Raw genomic sequence first — 21,975 nt, forward strand, 5'->3', positions numbered from 1 at the left:
GGCCAGAGAACAAATGAGAATGTGCAAAACTCACTAAACTTTATACGTAGGGCACTCAGATGAGGGAAAGGGAATGATAACTTGTATTCACCCTGTTTTCGAGGGATATGCCTACATACAAGAGAAAACATCCTGTAACATCTGTGGCTGAACATTCCATAATGTCTGTCTCTAGAAAGCTGATTCTCAGTGCAGCTGTTTCTCACAATTCAAGAAGGAAGAAGTCTGCTGCTAATCTCAGACAATAAAAAAGAGATCAGTTATGTGGTATTCAGATGATTATATCCCAAACTTCCTGTGTATTTTAGATACCAAAAGCCATGAAATGTGAGGGTGTTTGGGAAAGAAAAGGGATTATAAAAACTTATAGTGTTTTTTTCTTTTTCCTTAGTGTAGCATCTCAACTAGTGCTCAGCTACTTCCACACTTCTGGAAACATGAAATGTTTCATTTTAAAATGACATCTACAAAATATGGATATTTCCAAAACATTTTCCTTCTCCTGGAGGAAAAGAGGGCATAGAGAGTGAGTGAAATATGAAGAAATTCCACTACACCCACACCGCACATCAGTTTCAATATAATTCATGGAATTATAGAATGATTTGGGTTGGAAAGGACCTTAAAGATCCTCTAGTTCTAACTCCTCTGTCATGGGCAAGGACACTAGACCAGTTTGATCAGACCCCCATCCAACCTGGCCTTGAGCATTCCGAGGGATAGGGCATTCACAAACTTTCTGAGCAACTTGCTCCAGTGCCTCACCACCCTTACCCGTGTACAGATAGTAAAGATTTTCTTCTTAAAAAAAATCCATATTGGTAAAACTAAAAAGCACCATTTTGGTAAGTAACTTACTGATAGCCTTTCCTCCTTTCCTCCCTTTCCCCAAAGTTAAAGAATTGTACAAACTCATAGATAATGTTAGAAGACAGGAATGCCTGGAATGCCAAACTAGACCTAAAAATAATGACATGACTTGCAATTAGTGATTAATGGGCTCCTTTTATTTGCCTTCAGTTTTTTTCTGTGAGCTTCTTTAAAAAGAACTTTTCTTTGCTGAAACTGAGTTGACCAATGGCTCTTTAGATCCCGTAAGAGAAACCCCAGCACTTAACCTAATGGAGAATTTTCATTATCTCTTTCAAAATACCATGGTGATGAACAGTGGGGAAATGACTATTAATCATTTGTCAGCTTCAGAAGCAATATAATTTATTTTTATCAGGCATTTAACCATATGAGGACAAGAACAGCAAAGGACAAATTTCACTTAGTCTTTCACATAGTTTCTCACACAAAGTCTTGGGTTTTCACTGATCTGACTAGCCATCACCAGTGATGGCTGTGCTGGTGTGCAGGTGGGTTATCAGTGAGCAGTGTCAACGCCAGACTGAGGATAGTGCCTGGGAAATGTGAATCTTACAGACAGGACGTTGGCAATGCCTCTTCTTTCCAAGGGAAGGCAGGAGACTAGCTAGATGGCTGGAGGTCAATAGGGATGAATTGTTTCAACACAATCAAAGGACAAAACAAGGCAATTTGCATATCAGAGGAATCCAGTAATGAAGACTGATGTTAGTGTGCTAATTTAGTGTATGTGAGAAAGGTGGGTGTGTAGGTGTCTCAGGTGGGAAGCAAAGATCTGAGACAAATGACCAGTTGTGTCCCATAACAGTTACCTCCATGAACTGCAGTTTGGAGGGCTGACACACCTACAGCTTCCCCCAAACCCCTGACTGGACCCCTTCTTCCGTCCTCTTCTTTGTTCATGAGAATAGCCAAGCTCTACCCAAACTTACTACACTTGCAAATGCCCCTGAGATGGTGATATTTTCAAGATATTTTTCACTATGGAGCCACCAGAATCATTCATAAATAACAAGTTTCTTGTGTGACTTGATTTTCATCAAGCTTTGATCAAATCTTCACGGAAAAGTTTGAGTTAGAGATGTACTGAGTAGAATCACAGGCTCTATACAGCCTACATAATTGGTAAGAACACGGATTTCTGCAGCAGTAGTTCACTGAGTTCCTGAGGAGAAGGCAGTATGCTCAATCTCTTTTCCTAAGGTATTTTTTAGCCTCTTGGAGCATCAAACGTAAACATTTCTTGAAACTGGCCTTTTTGTACAGAAGTCATTATTTGATACAGGCAGGGTAGCAATTCTTTGTTTGTAGAAGCCCTTACTGTTGTTTCACAGGGATGGTCATCTGTTCATGTTCCCTTGAGGGCTTGAAGAGCTCTAAGCATCTGTGTGGGGTATTTCTGAGTGAGATGCAGAATCACACAATCACAGAATTAACTAGGTTGGAAAAGACCTTGGAGATCATCAAGTCCAACCTATGACTTAACACCACCTTATCAACTAAACCATGGCACTGAGTGCCCCATCCAGTCTTTTTTCAAACACCTCCAGAGTTGGTGACTCCACCACCTCTCTGGGCAGACGATTCCAGTGCCCTATCACTCTTTCTGTGAAAATTTTTTTCCTAATGTCCAGGCTAAACTTCCCCTGGTGCAGCTTAATACTATGTCCTCTCATCCTGTCAGTTGTTGCCTGGGAGAAGAAGCCAATCCCCTCCTTTCAGGCAGTCAGAGAGGCTCCCCTGAGCCTCCTTTTCTCCAGGCTAAACACCCCCAACTCCCTCAGCCGTTCTTCATAGGGCTTGTGTTCCAAGCCCTTCACCAGCCTTGTGATCCACTCCTCTGGATGCATTCCAGCATCTCAAAGTCCTTCCTAAACTGGGGGGCCCAGAACTGGACACAGCACTCAAGGTGTAGCCACACCAGTGTCGAGTACAGGGGAAGAATGACTTCTCTGGTGCTGCTGGCCACACCATTGCTGATCCAGGCCAGGATGCTGTTGGCCTTCTTGGCCACGTGGGCACACTGATGGCTCATGTTCAGTCAGCTGTCAACCAGCACCCCCAGGTCCCTTTCTACCTGGCCCTTGTCCAGCCACTCTGTCCCCAGCCTGTAGCGCTGCAAGGGGTTGTTGTAGCCAAAGTGTAGGACCCTGTGCAATACCTCATGTTTCCTGAGCAGCAGCACGGTGACATACTCAGAAAAAAATACTGCTCCAAGGAAAGCTATGAGGTCATCTTCAGCCTCCTGCCCCAGTGTGTGCCGTGCTGTGCCTAAACCTTGTCTGGCTTCTGGACTTTCAACCTTAAAAATCTTCCCTGATGGAGACCCTGGTGTCTCCCTAGACAGCCTATTCCAATGTTTAACTAGAGCTAGACATTTCTTGCCTTGCTGCAACAATGGGGTCTACCCACTCTCGTCACAGGTATGGTGGAACAGCCCATGGTAATGGCACCCAGCCCCAGGTCTCCAGTCACAGCTCCCTGACCAGCTGTGGCTTGGTGATGCAGGAGAGTAAGTTGTTTAAACTGACACTTAAAGGAGTCTTCATCTGCCTCTCTGAAAAAATGAGTAGTCCAAGTGAGTTGCTTAGCTGCCGTGAGCTCTGTCACCTCATTCCAGCGTGGATGACTAAGGAAGGGGTATGGCAAAAGTTTAAAATATTGGAACATATTTGTACCCTAATTTAGGCATGAGCACACTGTGATTTCCAGCCTGTGAGCAGCTGCTCACCTTGGGTCAAGGCACACTGGCACTATTATTAACTGTGGTCCTTCATTTCTGCCTTTGCATGGGAATGACCGGCAGGTTTTGTGACAGATGCCCTGCCTCTCATGAGCTGAGTCCACCTTGTTGTGCATCTGACTAACACAAGGCTTACTGGTGACTGCAAGGCATTACCCTTTTCCTTTTCTCAGCTGCTTGGTTTCCTTAAGCTTCATCCTTACAGCAAACCATTCCCTCATTCCAAATTACCAATAAATCTGTTTAAACCCAGGCAACAAAAATCACCTTTTAAAGTATTCTATTAGTCAAAATATGATTAATTAGGTTTGAGTTCTTTTATTTCTGAATAGTTTAAATACTTATAAAATAAAATTTAAATAATTATAGCCTTCTCTGGATATTTTAAAGAAAGAGCTATCAAGTATAAAGTTGAATTTTCAATGCCTCATTTAGCATGCTGCAAAGAAAGAAAAGAAGAATATTAAAATATTTTGTATCAGAGGTTTAGAACTTAAAAGAGAGACCTAGCATTCTGATTACTAATTAAGTTCACATTTAACACAAATAAAACATGTGGGGTTGTAAGAAAGTTTGACAAAAAAAAGCCTACAGAGATCCGTACTTTTTGTCCTATAATTATACTGCTATTTCTATATTATTATAGTCATTATCTTGCCAGTACCCAAGACAAAAAGCCACTATTAAATCCTCTGAAGTTGATAGTGGCTGCATATGTATGTCTGTATGTGTGTAAAAGTGTGAAGAGTTGTAAAAATATTGAATGGGGTTCTGAAAATAGTCCCAATTTATGCAACCACTTAGCTGCAGCTACTGCAGCATGAATTTCACCTTGTGTCTGTGAGAAATTCAACATAAACTGACTTGAGAAGAACCTTGGTCAAGTCATGCATGGCTACCTACCCTTCAGTTTGCAGAAATTCCACTAAGCCATGTGCCAAGAGCAGACAGGTGACTTACTGGCTGCAAACACAAAGCCTGATCTAGATATTGAATACTGCAGTTCTTTAAGGATGCTGGCTTGGCTCACAGCCCTTCACCCACTGATTGTGAGCAGTGTGTCTCCGGAGAGTTTCTTCAGCGTTGCTCTTGGCTGCAGGAAATGAACAACAGAGCATGAGGCTGGCAGAGCAAAGTCTGATACTGCTCACTGTCCCTTGGCCCAGTCATAACCTCACTGGTTCCAACAGGGTTGTTCCAAGGTTACTTTTCTTCAGCTGAGGTGAGAATGGAGTCCCGTGTATCTTAATGTGTTCTTCTTCAACAGTCTCCATCATTCTTGTTATGTTGATTTTTTATTAGTGTAGAAATGTTTAATTTACTGAAGAGGATAGAAATTGTTTTCAATGGCATGTAACCATTTTTAAGAATGGACTAAAAATGATTCTTAAAAAATACACTTGAATTTTTCTGGAAAGGCCATTTTTTCTAAGCACATTCAGATGTACTAAAATTCTTATGGAGAACATCATAATGTATTTAAAAGTTGCAATGACATGAATTAGGGATAGGGACTTTTTAACACTGTAAAGTTGGATAGGATTGATCAATTATTTGAATGGAAGTTACAGCTAACTGGAGTTTGGAGATTAATTTGAAAATGGTACATGTATTCTATTTTCAGGTACGTTTATGCATTCAAAGCGTGAACAAACACAGGCCAATCAAAAGGAAAAGCGGCAGCTTGGGAAGACAACTTATGGTATGGTATTATATTAGCATTTTGTTTTCAGAATGAGGGTGTGTGCAAACCTCTTCAGCTTTAGTTGGAGAGTTTGTGCATCTAGGCCAAGCCAGATTCTATTTACAGAAGACTCTCCACAGTAGCAGGCTTCCTTTCCTGAAGTTGCAGGAGGTACTCCCCCTTTTCAAACCCGCTCTGTCCCTCTCTGATAAAGAAGCCAGTCAAGCTCTGCTGATCTGTGGTGAGGAGGTGATCAGAATTACTGAGCAATTGTCTAATACTGGCCATGGGGTTCAGGTGTCATAGGGAGGCCTAGGGAGGTTCACAGCCCCACACAGACATTGCAATAGCATATCACAACATCACAGAACCATAGAATGGTTTGGATTGGAAGGAATGTAAAAGATCATTCAGTTCCAACCTCCCTGGGCAGGGACACCTTCCACTAGAACAGGTTTCTCAAAAGCCCTTGGATACTTCCAAGGCTAGGGTATCCACAGCTTCTCTAAACAACAGTTTCTATACCCTCTTCCTTGAAAATCAGGATAAAAAGTGCTATTGCTATATCAAGCAAAGCTCTCAGGCAGGTTTCCAGATGGAACATTCTAGTTTAGGAGCTTTTCTTCCTTAGTGCTCAATTAACAATTCTTTGGTCATACGTGGCTAGCAGTTGGTAGATATCTCCATTTTGAAATCCACAGTATTTGTCTTCTAATCTGGTCTCACTAATTAGCTTGAAGACCCAGAGCCAGCCTGTCTGTATGATCAGGTAATCCTTTGTCACACTGCCACTATGGTCTGTGCCTTCTACTCTCCTCTCTCCAACCACCTCCTGACCCAACATTTGCTTTATAAATGCTACTGCTGGGTGGATTAGCTGCAGAGCAGTTTCTTCACTGGTACCAGAGTTCATGCCAGGCACAGCCCTCTGCACCATTTGGGGCTTCTCCTACAGCAGATAAAGAATGTCCCCCTTGATGTCATCCATGTTTTGTTAATGTGTCAGCAGAGAAGCCAGGTAACAGCATATTTTGGGGGATTCAAACATTCAAGAGAAAGAAAGAAAGTGTTATTCTGGAGACTAGTCCATGGCCATGGAGTCCATAAAAGGAAAATGAGAGTGAGAGGTGAATTCCGGGGCTTGGGTGCCTGCTGCCATGCTGGCACTCACAAAATGCATTTTCCATGTGAAGGTCTCCTGGAAGGACCTTTGTTGAAGCTGTTAGTAGCAGAATGGCACTGGAAGTGCTTTGTTTCACTGAGATTGTCAGTAATTTTGGTGGTAATAGCCTTTTCACCCTCCCAGCAGCTCTTGGCTGGCAGAGCGCTTCTTTGTTCCTTTCATCAGCCCCTCTACCCTGCAAGCAGAGGGGAAGAGCCTTGGGTGATGGCAGGAGGAAGGGGAGCAACAGCAGGATTTTGAGCAGGCAGCAGCAGCATCTCAGTGCAAGGGGAATTGAGGTGGGAAGAGAGGACAGAATCACAGAACCATAGAATATAGTGAGCTGGAAGGGATCCATGAGGATCATCAAGTCCAGCTCCTGGCCCTGCATGGGACAATCCCAAGAGTCACACCAGGTGCCTGAGAACATTGTCCAAATATGCTTCTTGAACTCTGTCAGGCTGGTGCTGTGACCACTTCCCTGGGGAGCCTGTTCCAGTGCCCAAACACCCTCTGGGTGAAGAATCTTTTTCTAATACCCAGCCTAAACCTCCCCTGACACAACTTCAGGCCATTCCCTCAGGTCCTGTCACTGGGCACCACAGACAAGAGATCAGTGCCTGCCCCTCCTCTTCCCCTCACAAGGAAGTTGTAACTGCAATGAGGTCTCTCCTCTGCCTCCTCTTCTCCAGGCTGAATAACAAAGTGACCTCAACAGCTCCTCATACGACTTCCCCTCCAAATCCCTCACCATCCTTTGTATACTGTCTAATATCATAATATTTTTCTATTGTGGTGCCCAAAACTGCTCACAGGCACAAGAGGGACAGAAAATGAGTACAGAGTATCCTGAGGGGAACCAGCTATGAAGACTAGAGGAAGGAAAAGGGAACGGCTAGAAGGGAAAACCATGGTGGAGAGAATATTTCACCAATTTTTGTCCAGGGAAGAAGAATTTCCCCAGCACAGAGTGGAACTAGAATGATTGTAATGAATGGCAGCTCTTGTGTGTTGGCCAGCCGGACTGACCCAGACTCTGGCGGGGCTGTGACCACTTCCCACTGGTCTTATACCCTGTCAGAGGGTGTTTAAATGTTTGCAGCAAGGCAGTGACTTGTTAAAGGTTACCTGGGGACTTTTCACACTCAGTTGTATGTGCTGCATGGAGAGGACATGCTTTTACCTTGCACTTTCTTTCTCAAAAGCGTGACATCAGACCAATGAGTGGTGTGAGCTGCACGGTGTCTCCCCCACTATTAATATTTCCCTCAGTGTTAGTATATTTGCCCTTCTTAGCTCATTGCCAGCAGAGTTTGAAGATTTCTGTTGGTCACTGTTTGGATGGTTTTTTTAGTAGTTTTGTGACAAAACCCAGATGCAGGTGAAAGCTGCTGTGTAAAAAGCAGCCAAGCACTACGGGGGAAAAAACCGCATCTCTCCTCAGTGGCAGGGAGCTTCACTGTGATTCATTGTGCCACTGCTGAGCTCACAGCTCTCTGCTGGTTTTTTTAACTGCTGCAGGCAAAAGCCAGATCAATCTGTTTTAGGTGTTTGTTTCATTGTTGTTATTCTGTGCCGTCAGTCACAAAGGCAAGGGACACTCACCCAGAGACAAACAGATGACTGCAATTTATGTTGTGCCAGATGGGGGTGTGTGATTCAACACCGAGAGGAACTGCCAACCAGAAAGGCCATCAAAAATCACAGTATCCACGTTTTCCATATGATTAAGGTCTGTCGGCTCTCTGCCAGGCACAAATATCCACAAGCATGACATCTTTTGCATTTTGGAGCCCTTTTCTGCCCAAGGAGTTACCACTTTACACCTGAGTACTCCTTGGAGACCAAAACGTTATCTGCCTGACTGAGGCATGGAGGAAAACCCCACAGGATTTTGGCACGTTAACTGTTGCCATTCTCTCCAGGAAATCTCAGCTAATAGGACAAATTAAAATTCTGCCACTGTTGCAGGAATTTATGAAGTAAAAATTTAACCTGTGTCTTTAAAATATCTACAAATGTTGGCAAAATATTTTTCACACCATAATACTACACTGTAAAAGTCAATCTGGCTTCCTTTTGTCACAGATATAATGGGCTTGATTTGTTCTTCACGCTGTCATTGTACAAGAGCAATCTTGCTCTTACAGAGAGTTTGCCCCCAGCTGACACTTGAGGAAAGGTGAGATATCTGTGCCCTAGGGGTTGGAGTCAATGGGCTGCCATCATCTGAATCCTGCAAAAGACAGATCCCTTTGGTATGGTCCAACACTGAAGATGTGACCAGTGGTCAAGTTCACCCACCATTATGATTTTCCCACACCACCATGACTCTCTGTGCCTGAGTTTTACTCCAGCAGCTCTGCAGCACAGGAAGATGACAGTGGATATGAAACAACCATGCAGCACATCTGGCCCTAAAATATATTTGATTTGTAGGTAGGGTTTCTGTAAAATATCTGGAAATATCTCCAGATCTGTTAAGATCCCAAATCTTATCCTCTCTCAATATCAATCACAAAAATTCTCTGTGTTTGTAGCGTTTGAATTAAACTCATTATGTGTGAATTATGGAGGATTTGCTAGGTATATTTGCAATATTATTTAACATTTTTGGAGGCATTATACTATTTTTTTAGCTTCCAATTTGGTATGTTACTGCAGAAAATATAATTTTGTATTACCTAATAACCATACTTACTACAATCTGTTTGGTGGAGTGAACCAAAATCCAGTCTGGGAGCCACAATAAAGGTTTACAGAGGAACTTCCACTGTCTTTATGAGAGATGCATGTAAAGATGAAGGGAAGCATCTTGTCTTTGCATAGTGGATGGGGAGTAGGATCATCTCACACAATTACAGCTACCTCTGGTACGAGCGTAAGTCACCCTAGGTTCCTTTCAGAGTCAATTGAGAGAAGTGGGTATTTTCAAGAAGTGATTCACTTGACCTATTTGTAGCCATCTATTTTAGGACAAAATGATCATCCCCCACCCCCAAGTGCCTATTTCTGTGCGTTGACTGTAAAGAGCAGTGAAGGTACTAGCCAAAGGGTAAAACATTGCAGGTTTTTGCTTTTGGCCAAATGAATCAGTGGATCTTTAGATTTTATCTTTGCTTATTCTTGGCTCAGTCCCTAATGTTATAGTAATGTATAGTTTTTGGGCAATATAAGCACACCACGGACTGCTCTTTCTCTGCCCCTTTTGTCTCTGCCTTTCATGTCTTCATTTTCTGTTTCTCTTTCCTCTCTGTTGTCTTTCTATGTCTCTTCCTTCTCCCTGCAGCAGCTTCCAGTCCTTTTTTGTTTCCTGAAATTGTGTTCAATGAAATAATTAATACAATTCCTTAAAATTTTATTAAGACTTTTAAGGCAGTATGCCAGTAGGAGTAATGAGAAGTGAGAGAGTTCATAACTCTCAGAACTCCTGTGTTGGTCAGGTTTCAAGGTTGTCTGGTTATCTTCCCAGCCAGAGGGATGGAAATATGCATTATAAAATAAAAGCTTAAGCTGTTCAGAACCTGGACATTACAGAACCAGAATACTGCACCAAATATGCTGCATTCAGACAAACGTATTCCAGGGAAAAGCTGCTCAGTGTGTTTGCTCGGTAATGCCAGTTCCTGAAGACCACATTGCACTCCTGTTTTTACAGTTGCTATAGTTTGGATACATTTCCTCCTTTCCCCTTTGTTAAGCTGACTGCAGTGAGCCTGGCAGTGTGAACCTTCCAGCAGGATTGGGGTTTGCAGCACCTGTGGGGGTGGGGGTGGTGGCTGGAAGGTGATGGGTGCTGGGGCAGGCCTTGGCAGGTTTGCATCCCAGGAGCCCAGTGAAAGCAGGGACAGCTCTACCAGTCCCACCGAGTCCTGGCTCCAAACCGCATTCCCAGCCCTGGGCTGTGATGTTGAAGTGAGTAGAGGTGCTCCCTGATATTTTTGGAGTGGGATCTCCTCTCTCCACTAACTCTACTCACTTCTTCAGGATGGAAGATGACTATTTCTGCCTCTGATATTTTTCTTGCAAATATAGTAGCTTGTTGCTTTTCTCATTTCCAACAAGATTATGCAAAACCTAGCACAAAGAGATTTATCACCTCATCTTTACAAAATTCTGTTTCTTTCATGTCTATGGTTCAGTTGTTCCCAGTAGTGCCTGATTTTCTTCTTGTTAGTCATCTTTGTTTTCTTAGCCAGAAAAAAAACACTCAAACTTCATAAATTCCAGTCCTCTAAAATGATAAAACTCTACTATTTGTGTTGTCTTCAATGCAGAGTTGTATGCATGCATTATGCACGTTTCTCTCTCATCAACAGTAAAAGAACCCAAAGTATTTCAGAAGAAGAAATTAAGAATACAAATGTTGCAGCCCTTTATTACTTCTCTTTCAAGTCAAAGAAAATTAAGGAAGAGCTGCAATGTTGGTTGAAGTTTACAGTGACCTGTTTCTGTTCCAGAATTTGCTAGCAAAGTTAATTTTACATTGCTAAATTTCTTAATGTGGAATTACTGACAGATACTCAGCTTCTGGTTAGGCTCATAGATGATATGTGTTGTCTACAGGAAACAGAGATTTCCGTGGAGTGTGGCTTCTTGTTTCGTGGAAAGCCAGAACTGGTATCTTTGAATAAAATCCAAAGAGGAAAAGAGAAGTTGACTCAAGACTGACAAGTTTAAATTAGCAGAATTTTCCCTTTGATAAAGTATATATGAGTACTTTACCTATCCATTTCTAATTTATCCCTGATGCAACTTCAAATCTGCCTCTCTGCCTGTCTCTCACACTTATATTTCTGTTCTACCAGAGATGAGACTTTGCTCAGCACAGAGACTCCTCAGAAGACCTTTCACACCGTTTAAAATCCAATTACCCTGAAAATTCTTCTCTTCCCAGCTATGTCTCAAGTGTTCAGGTTATGATGAAATTGCTCTGCTTGATTATACACTTACCTTACCAATAGAAGAAGAGCTTTTGCCTGTTTTATATACCTGTACATTTATACAAGTCCAATTGAATCAAAAAGTTACTGGTTTTAATATTTAATGAGCTGTATTTTCTTAATATAAATAACAGTGAACAGAACAGGACAGGAGAAGATAGGAAAGAAAAAGAGAAAAAATAATTTTGAAACATAAAATATTCAAGAATTACTGGCAGCTGTGGACAAGGAGGAAGCTACCACAGACGGTAGCACAGTGCTTCTGTTACTTATTCTCAGACTTCCTCAGAGAAGTTGTTTATTCAGGAACTTATTGGTTGTACTAATTTTAGAACAACTCAGAGTCTTGATTTTAATACCAATGGCAATAAATTCAGTGTTTCTTGTTCATGTCTCTATAATTTTTTTAATGTGATTTCACATTTTTTTCTTCCATTTTCAAATCTTGTCTGCATTAAGTCATTTTAATGCTTTTGTGGTGAGTAAAAATTAATTTCTGCTATATGATGAACTGAATGGGATAGCACCCTAATGCCATACACTTTTTCTTAGTTTTCACCTGCAAGGAGTTCAAGGTGCTTCTTAAAATCTAGGGAAGTGTTTGGCATTTGAGGTAGTATGGATGTTTTCAATGTTAACCTGCTTCTTTCTGCTGCAACGCATCTGCTTTGGGTTGCATTTGTGTCCAATCAACAAGGCAATTGCTCTTTAACATTTTTGACACCTTGTTCATGCTGAGTCATGTGAAGCATTAAACTGTTGTCAGGGGATGGAAAATATCACACTTGAAGACAAACCATGAGCATGAGGGAAAAACCATGCCATCAGTTTGAGATTATACAGCAGGTATATACTTTACTTCATGGTAAAAACAGGGCAAGATATTTTGCAGAAACTTTGCATTGTGCACAGATCAGTACTACAAATAGTTTGAACCAACTATATTAGCACTTTCACCTCCCTGGAATCAAATTCTCATTGCTTTGCAGAAGCATCTGTGGTTTAGCTTTAGCTGTATCTTATTACTGAAGAATGAAGTGAAAAACTGATTTTATAGAAAACTGTACCAGTGACCTTAACTACAGCACTCACTCTCTTTGCAAACCAGGCACTTGGCTGCACCACTGCAGTGAGAACTAAGATTTACTTTGTCTTTTAAAAAGAAATATTCCAAAAACAATTGGTCTTAATAGCAAAATGTTCAATTATTTCAGGATTTTAATAGTACTTTTCTGTAAAAATACTTGGCATATTTGTTCTTCTATCTAAAGAGACAAGTTTTTTTAAACATTATTCCCCTAGCAGCAAACGTTGGTAGATAGAATTTATTTCTGCATTGCTACAAGCAGTAAAATTTTGGTTATGTCAGTATGTACCTTGCTTGTGGATTTATTTTCTTGTAAAAAGATTTTGAGATTGATTCACCCAGAGCTGGATTCAAAGAAGTCCTAAGGATTTCTGCGAGGTGCTGAGCACCTCAGCCTGTATCAGCAGGGATGAAAACTATTGGATTTGGCCCACACTGGTCTCAACTCCCTACTGAAACCATTCAGCTTATTCAAGCTTATTCACATTACAAATATTTGCTTTGTAATTGCTTGCAAATCACCTTGAGAAGTTTGGAATGAAACATGCTGCAAAAGTGAAATATTAATGTTATGGCAAGTATATTGCAACCCCCCACCAGGTGTGTGACTCCCTCACAGTAGTCTACCTTTTTGCATAAAATATGTTGATACGAAAGAGATCTTGAGAATCCATTAGGAGTCTTCCATAGAGAAAAGGACTGGTCTTTTTTCCTATATTTTCCTTTTTTGTTTGTTCATTTCCTCCCACTCCTCAGCAGAACAATTTAGCAAGGTTCCAACTCAAGATTCTGAAGCTGAAATTACTCATATAGATATATATTTGTTTCTAGTTATGGCACCATTACAAAATACATTTATTTAATGACTCTTAGTGCAAAGCTTCCCTATTAGTATTCACAGTAATCTTTGCATAGAAACATTCCTCTAAGAACCAACTGTCTGCTTTGCAAAGGGCACAAGAAGCTGTGGAATAGGAAATTGTGGTATCCTGATGCTGAGTAACATCAGCAAGAGTGACAGTGCTGAGTAGCAGAAGCATTCATATTTGAAAGTTGTGTTCCTTCCCCAAAACACAGTGACAGGAACTAATTTGACAGGAAAATAATTTAACTTTATATTTGCCTATAGCCTTGTTCTAAGGAGCCAAGTGAAAGTGAAGAATGAGTTTAAGAGATCAATTAAATCTTCAAGGATGAAAGGTACAAGAGAAGAATGGAAGGAACAGAAAAGTGGATTCTGATCTGGTGCTAAAACTTAAGTCACCATATTTTGCAATGCTTTCAAATATTTCTCTAGAATATTAGGAATGTTTTTACACAAGTATCCACAAATATCAGCAGATTAGATAGCTGAACATCTGGAAAGGGTTCTGAATATTATTAAGTACATAAAACTGCTATGCACTACTAGGCTGAGACAGACTGAAGTTCATGTTGAAGATACATGTGATGAAAGAGGCTGGGACAGTCATTGTGAGGAGCCATGTACATTGCATTTTATTGCTTGAAGAAGTTGCTTTCACAACAAGATCATTTGGTATCTCTTGGTGAAATAGAGTAGATTTTGTCACAGTAGATTTTATCTAGATGCTCAATAGGATCTTTCATTTGGACAGCATTTTGGCCGACTCAGTGTTCGTGAATAATATCCTGTAGCTAGATATGGTAGATAATTTTTATTTGCTCAGGCAGTATCTTGATGGTTTCTTTTCATCTACATCTATAGATATAAGCATGTTCTTTTTCTCCCTCTCCTTTTGCTAAAACTATACAAAAGTAAAACCTCTTCATTCCTTTTTGGGCTTCATGAGAATTAGTCTTTACAGACAATGAAAGAATTCAAAGAAGCTTCCAAGAGGAACTGTTCCCACTCCTTATATGATACAAAGTTTCACTTTTCAACAAGTCTGGGTAAAATACTGTGGGATTTCCTGTCATTAAGATAAAATAGAAAAAGGTAATCTAATCGGACAAGATATCAGTGTGAATTAATCTTAGACCAGTTGCTAAGGTACATTGGTGGCAATGATTTACATTTTGGAACTTCAAATTGGAAAACATCTGGTGGAAGGTGTTCAGTATGTGAAGTGACAAAATGTAACAAAAGTGTGTAATATTTGTGGAAAGGATCAGCTTGCTCAGAGAAGACAAAAGAAGCTGCAGTGCAACACTCTGTGCCATGTGCACTGGCTTGGCCTCCCTTGGTAGTACCCACTGTCCTGCTCCCAGCCATGTCCTGGTGAGCTGCTCCAGAAAGCCCTCCTAACACAAGCTCTGCTGGAGGCTGTCACCTCCCAGATGCTGTGCAGCACTGCTTGCCTTGGAAGACTGCTCCAATGGATCAGGTTCAAACCTAGTCAAACCTGGTCAGTACTTTGTGATTACCCTTATTTTCCAGGACTTGCCTGCTAACTCCTCGCTTTTGCTTCCAGAGCTGCTACATGCTTTCCTGGTGCTGCTGAGAACCACAGGGCTGCCTAGAGCATGCCATGTGAAAGACCACCAAAGGGAATTTCTACAAGCAAGCCAGAGTACTGGGACAGACATGAGGGGCACCCTACCTCATGAGCATCAACTCTGCCTCTCCTCAGGAGAAAAGGCAGTCCTAGCAGATAGCTCAGGAAATTTGAGAGTCCTGGTTTAATTCAGCCTCTGTCTGGAATATAAGAAGCTCTTACAGTTCTTTGCATTTTGGATCCTCGTGTTGCATGAAGAGTGGACAGAGCTCCTGCAGAAGTGTGGAAAACATATCTATTTGAACCCCTGCTATGATACAGAGGGTGCTTGAAAGCAAATTGGATTTAATTTTGTATGTACATACCATTGCATTTTTTTTGATTAGACTTGCTGATGACATTGATATCCTTACAAAAAACCTGCTTATAGCAGGAAGTATCTCTGGGATAAATATGTTTGCTAGAGTGGAAACAAACTGGTTTTCTACAGGGAGCTGTTCTATAAATAGTGGCTTGACCAAGCTGTGAAGACAGCTGGGGAGAGGTAGCTCTAGACCATATAAGATGGCCATCAGCATCTTCCTGTTTTAGTGTTTTAAATGAATTTGGATGGGGTTTATAGGTAACTCTGAGGCAGAACTTAAGCTGCCTCTGCTACCTGGTGTCCTCAGGGTAAAACACTCAGAACACAGAAGAAATGTTGATCAAGAAGAGGTTCAGTTTACCTCACCCTGTGCTGAATTCACTAAATCTACCTCTCTGTGCAAGTGGAATGGAAATAAGAGATTTTGAGTGATGTGCTACAGTTTTTCTTTTGCAGTTTATAAATTTTAAGGTCTGAATGTTTAGCCAGCTGAGTGTTCATTCTAGATAATTAGTTAAATTGTATGCCTTCACTTCTCCCTGAGATTTGCAAATCTCAATTTTACCTAATCATCTGAGTCAAAGCACTGTTATTTGGGCATTCTTCTTTTTCTCAGTCCATCAGTGGTTTTCTTCACCTTTTTCATTTTTTGGTGTGTGAAATAGTGATGGCGTCAATATAACATAGCTCTTTCCACAGCCCTGACGTCTAGTTTTGATCCTATTTTGGCAAGAGAGTATAGTGAAATCCCTGAATTTACAAATTCAGGATCTGAGGCTGTCCATTCATGTTTCAAGCCATTTCACCCTGAATAAAGTTGGCTTGAAGTTAGATTAGGCAACAAGGAATTCCTGATTCTGCTATTGATCTGCTAGGCAGTGTGAGTCTTGTGGTATGTCACCAGTGCTTTGTTTGCTTTTCTCATCCACGAGAACAAAAGTCCTAAAAGTGTGCGGAGGGTCACAGATTAAAGACATTTTATGAGTATTAAGACACAGATTCTTCTGATTTCATTACACAATAGCTCATCTTGCAGTGTAAAATAGATTCATTACTGCTTCAGTAATATGTCTTGTAACAGGATGGACTCAAACATAACCTGATGACTAGAACAACAAAGACCAATGTGAATTTGCTGCACCTTGCACATAAACTATATTTCTGAGTAGTTGAAATATAGAATTGATTTGTTCTTTGAGCCAGCTGTAATTGAACAGATCATTAATGACGAATGGCAGAATGCCCCAGCCATCCTTCCAGGCACGACTCCAGATGGAAGTCATTGGATAAAGAACAGGAAGGTTTGGCAGAAAGTGAAAAAAGAATAAATTCACTACACATCATTCATTTTGCCTGACTGCAATAAAGTAATTGTAACACAATGTTGTCACAGGATAACAGTCTCCTGCTGCTTTAGAAATGCTTTGCAAAACAGATGTTTACTTTCTCTGTGGGAGACATTGATCCCGTGACAACCATCTTTTTTATTAAAGGAAAATTAAGTACTTATAGGTTCAGCAGTACTATAAAAAAGATTATTATAAAAAGCCATATAATGTAATAGGTGAAATGATATGAACTATATATGTGATACATGTGATATGTGCAGCTAACGCCTAAGTGGGATTACTTCAAATACTTTCAGCAGATTTGCACCCAACATTTTCTCACTGAAGGCAGATAGGACAATGCAACGCACTATGATGAAGTTGTTTTTGTTATTTTAATCTTCCAAGGCTGTGTGAGCTGCAGAAAAACAGCATTTGTGAATAAAAATAATATCAAAACTCTAGCATATAATGTCTGATGAGAAATGCATAGTTAATAACGAATAAATAAAAATAATGAATAATTAACAATAAACTAACAGATTGTGAATAATGGAAATTAAAGACCATGCATCTTCTGTCAGGGCTGAACTCAGTATTGTGAATTATGCTCATTAGCACTAAGATAAAAACGTGAAAATATACAAAAAATGAGAAAACATTTGTGATTTTCAAAATATTTTCCTTAGGATCACAGAGTCACAGTATCATATAGGTTGGAAAAGACCTCTAAGATCATCAAGTCCAACCTTTGACAGTTCATCGCCCTGTCAACTAGACCACAGCACTAAGTGCCACATCCAGTTTTCTTAAACACTTTCAGTGATGGTGAATCCATTAGCTCCCTGGGCAGCCCAATCCAATGCTTAACCACCCTTTCTGTGAAAAAAATTCTTCCTGATGTCCAGCCTGGATCTCCACTGGCAAGCTTTAGCCTATGTCCTCTTGTCCTGTCACTTCTAGCCTGGGAGAAGAGATCAACCCCCACCTGGCTACAGCGTCCTTTCAGGCAGCTGTAGAGAGCAATAAGGTCCCCCCTGAGCCTCCTTCTCTCCAGGCTAAACACCCCCAGCTCCCTCAGCTGCTCCTCACAGCACTTGTGCTCCAGACCCTTCCCCAGCTCCGTTGCCCTTCTCTGGACACGCTCCAGCCCCTCAATGTCTTTCTGGCAGTGAGGGGCCCAGAACTGAGCACAGGATTGGAGGTGTGGCCTCAGCAGTGCCGAGTACAGGGGGACGGTCACTGCCCTGGTCCTGCTGGCCACACCACTGCTGATCCAGGCCAGGATGCCATTGGCCTTCTTGGCCACCTGGGCACACTGATGGCTCATGTTCAGCCAGCTGTCTAATGAGAAAAGTAATTATGCATTAGAAATTGCAGAAGAATTAAAAGTACTCAATTTTTTTCTAAAGTGTCTGCAATACATGTGGGACACATACATTGCACTCTGTTGTAGTACGTCACTGCTTTAGTGAGCCTTATCCATTTTACAGACATGCTGCTATTCATCCAATAACATGCCAACTACTCTTTTGGGCTAATGAGACTTGTATAAAAGAAGAACTTTTGTTCTCTTATGTGCTGTAAATGCCCATGTCTACGGGCTCTCAAAAGCATTTGACTGTCAGATGAAGCAACCCCTGTGGTATTTAGCTTTTGCCAAGATTGTGTCTGGATCAGGAGAAATAAAATGGAAATAATTAACTATGGACTGAATGACTTGTTGTCTCATCAGACTCACCTCCAGGATCTGCATCATCTTGGATGTTCTGCTGTCCATTTCTATTTAGCTTGAGACAAATTATGATGGTGTTTGGTAGTTTTCCAGCTGGTTCTTCTGTCTGGTTCGGTGCACTTCACATCATGAATCCCAAACAGAGTTGCAGTATGCACACTACTGATATCTTTAGTAACTGGATCGGGCAGTTATGAGGCTTACTTTCACAAGCTTTAAAGGTTGTATCTAATCAGACTAGCCAATGCATAGCAACACTGTGTCTGGGTTTACTCAAAGCTCTGATTCATCTGAAGAAAAGAATACTTGAAAAACCTAATGGCATTTTTTGCTGAGTTGTGAACTTCACTATCTAGATGTTGAAGGAAAATGTCTTTTACATTCTTGAAAAGAGTTGGTTTGGTTTACAAGTACATTTGGTTATAATAGTCCTGACCTCAGGAAGTCACTGAAGCAAAGAATTTTCCTTTCCACTTTAGGATCAGTATATTATAGAAATAAAAGGAATATGGCCATGAGGAGCATGAGGAAAGTAATTTTTAAAGCTGCAAGGGTAACTCAGAAGCACTGAGTCACCCTCATTGGTGTCAAATGCTGCCAATAAGTTGCACTGGGAAGTGCTACTTTAAACTTCAAGAAAAAGAGGAAACAGAAGACCTAAAAAGTATAATTTTTGTCATGTTTAAACCCTTTTCCCTAGTGCTGAATAAAATGTAAATTACCTCCAAGTAAGTTGCTTACCCTACAGCTGAAGTTCTGCACATGGAACTAGTTGACACTTTGGTATTTTAGCAGTTTAGAACTTATAAATATGTATTTGCATTTTCCATGCTAAACTATGTGGATCTTACCCAGTTGTCACTGTCACTGCATCAGCCAGGAAACCAGTGGTAGTTTGCTTCAGCGAGGACTGTATGAAATGGTCTATGAGAAGGAAGTAAATTTAATGGAAACTAGAGGGTGTGAAGAACGTTAACATCTTAGCACAGAGTACCCTGTGCTAGGGATGATGTTTAGCACCAAAGGGCGCCTTCCAGACCCCTTAATTCCTGAGTCCCCTCAATGGCGGGAGCTTGGCCTGAGGGCCCGCAAAGGCTTGTTCAGCAGGTCTCAAAGAATCTGTGAAAATGAGGATTTCTTTGGAGGGAAGAAGAAAAAAGGCAGAGTGACTGTTTCATTGTTTCATCTCCCTACACTCAGATACTGATGAATATTGTTGATCACTTAAGGAAGAAACACAGAGGAGGACAATAGATCCGGAGGTTCATGTGTGATTTACTTGCATGTAAAGTCATGTCTGATTCATGTCCTAGGGCTGCCGAGGGCATCACCAGGACTGCAAAATGAAATTCTGTGCATCCCAAGTGTAATACTTCATATGGCAACAGAAGGTAGTATGGAACACTCTGGCTTTACTACACATCCTTTCAAGCCACAGGCTTCAACCATCAGACTTCATCTATATTTCTATTTAAAAAAAAAAAAAAGACACCATGTGAGTCAAGAGAATCAGGGATGACAACACTGAAAGCAATGTCCTGGCAAAGGTTGTCATGCCCCAACTAAAAGCATCATACTGAACCATAGACCTATGCCCCCTCTGAGAGCAGACATTGGCTTGTGCTGCCTGGGCCCATGCTCAAAAGCTCTTTCATACCTGTGGAAATCTCCCTAGTTTCCTCAGCGAGTTCTTGTTTAGGCTGCATTCAGACATTTAAAAGGATAAGGTTGTAAAACATGTCATAATACAGGAAAAAGGTAGAGTAGAAACTTAATCTTAAAATCATTGCCTTTTAAAATAAGTTTTGTTTGAACAAAGGGAAAGTAATGACAAGCTGTCTTCCTTGATGGTAGGACGAACCACTTCAGCTGAGATCACATTTCCTTGGAGCATTTTTGCTGAGAAGAACTACATGGGGTTATCACTATTGGCATGAATCTCTCTAGGTGTCTTTAAACTGACAGCATGGGCAGGGGAAGTTGGAGGAAAAGGAGACACGTTGCATGTCATCCGGGATCGAAGCTCCTCTGCTTTGGGTCCTCTAATCCAGTCCTTTCTCCTCTTGCCAGGGCTGTAGCAGGGGAATGGATTTAGTTCCTTTGCTGTTTTGGACATGACCTACAGTGCTAACGTGAGCAGTGCTTGCACAAAGACCACAACTTTTGCTTCTGAAAGCTGATAGCCGGCATCCTGCCTTCCCAGTTTTCAAAACGATTAATTTCCTAAGCTTCAGTCTCCCTAATGTCATTTCAAAAGTTCGCTGGCGGGGAGGGCTGGCAGGGAGCGCGGACCGGCTTCCCTGGCCGCTGGAGCTGCCAGGGAGCTGTCCAGCACCGCGGCGGGACTAGCGGCGGCGGCGGGGCCGGGACGGCAGCACCGGGAGGGCCCCGGGATCGTCCCCAGTGCCCCCGCGGTCACCGCCGCTTCTCGCGGAGCCGTGCGGAGGTACCGGGCCGCCTCCCCGCGTCCCCTTAGCCCCGCTCCAAAGCGCCGGGCGCAGAGCGGAGCGCCCTTCCCGCCCTCCCCGCAGCCGGCAGCGGCGGGAGCTCGGGCTGCGCGCCGGCCCTGCCCTCGGCCCGCCCCGCCGGGCGGTGGGGGCATCTCCCCAGCCCGGGGCAGCGGAGCCGGCGGCGGACGCGGCGAGCGAGGACGGGCGCGCCAGGCGGAGAACGGGGCGGGGGAGGCGGGAGGAGGAGGGGGAACGGGCTCCAAACAACACGTGATCCCCGCGGAGCAGCGAGGGAGCCGGGGGAGGGGAGAGCGGGGCGGGCGGCCGAGGCAGAGGAGGGCAGCAGGCACCGCGGTTGCAGCCGCCGCCTCTTTAAAGGCTCCCGGCGCGGCGCGGCGCGACACCCGCGCTCCCGGCCCGGAGAGCTGCGGAGCGGGGCAGCGCCGCGGTCTGCGCCGGCCCCGGCGCGGCGGCTCCGCCGCTGCCTCTCGCTCGCCCAGGGGCACCCGCGGCCATGCGAGGCGGCCGCCCCCGCGCCCGCCCAGCTCGGCGCTGCCCGCCGCGGCTGCCCGCCGCCCCGCGCTGAGCCCGCCGCCGCCCCGCGCCGAGCCCGCGGCACCATGTCCCGCCGCAAGATCTCGTCAGAGTCCTTCAGCTCGCTGGGCTCGGACTGCCCGGAGACGAGCCCCGAGGAGGAAGGCGAGTGTCCCCTGTCCCGCCTTTGCTGGAACGGCAGCCGCAGCCCCCCCGGCCCCACCGACATCCCCTTCGCCGCCGCCGCCGCGGCCAGCTCCGGGGCGCGCCGCGCTCCGCGCCGCCGGCGGGTCAACCTGGACTCGCTGGGCGAGAGCATCCGCCGCCTGACGGCCCCCGCGGTGAGTGCCCCGCGCCCGGCCTCGGCCCCCGCCCGCGCCCGGCGGAGCCCTGCGGCTGCCTCGGGGGGTCGGGTCCCTGTTGGGGAGGAGGCGGCGGTGCCCGTGCCCCCCTCCCAGGTGGTCCCGCGGGGCCGCTGGAGCCCGCTGCCTCTCCGTGCCCGCGCCGGCTGCCAGCCCCGCAAACCTGCGGGAGTACAGCTCCCGGCAGCCCGGTGCTGGAAATCGGGTCGGGAGTCACGCTTAGGCGCAGCTGCTCCTTTGGCTGGGTTTACAATTTC

General features: G+C 43.5%; 1 protein-coding gene across 2 annotated transcripts in view; it reads left to right on the top strand.

Moving 5' to 3' along the window:
- Positions 1 to 21,429: 21,429 nt before the first annotated feature.
- The window catches only part of GUCY1A2 (guanylate cyclase 1 soluble subunit alpha 2), a 141,058-nt gene continuing 140,512 nt past the window's right edge, over positions 21,430 to 21,975 (top strand). For both annotated transcript variants that reach the window (XM_069014608.1, XM_069014616.1), the window contains exon 1: positions 21,430 to 21,697. In XM_069014608.1, coding sequence (XP_068870709.1) covers positions 21,443 to 21,697 — 255 coding nt within the window. In that variant the 5' untranslated portion in view covers positions 21,430 to 21,442. The remainder of the gene's footprint in view (positions 21,698 to 21,975) is intronic.

Source organism: Aphelocoma coerulescens, chromosome 1, assembly GCF_041296385.1.
Source record: "Aphelocoma coerulescens isolate FSJ_1873_10779 chromosome 1, UR_Acoe_1.0, whole genome shotgun sequence".
In the NCBI taxonomy this organism is placed as follows: Eukaryota; Metazoa; Chordata; class Aves; order Passeriformes; family Corvidae; genus Aphelocoma; species Aphelocoma coerulescens.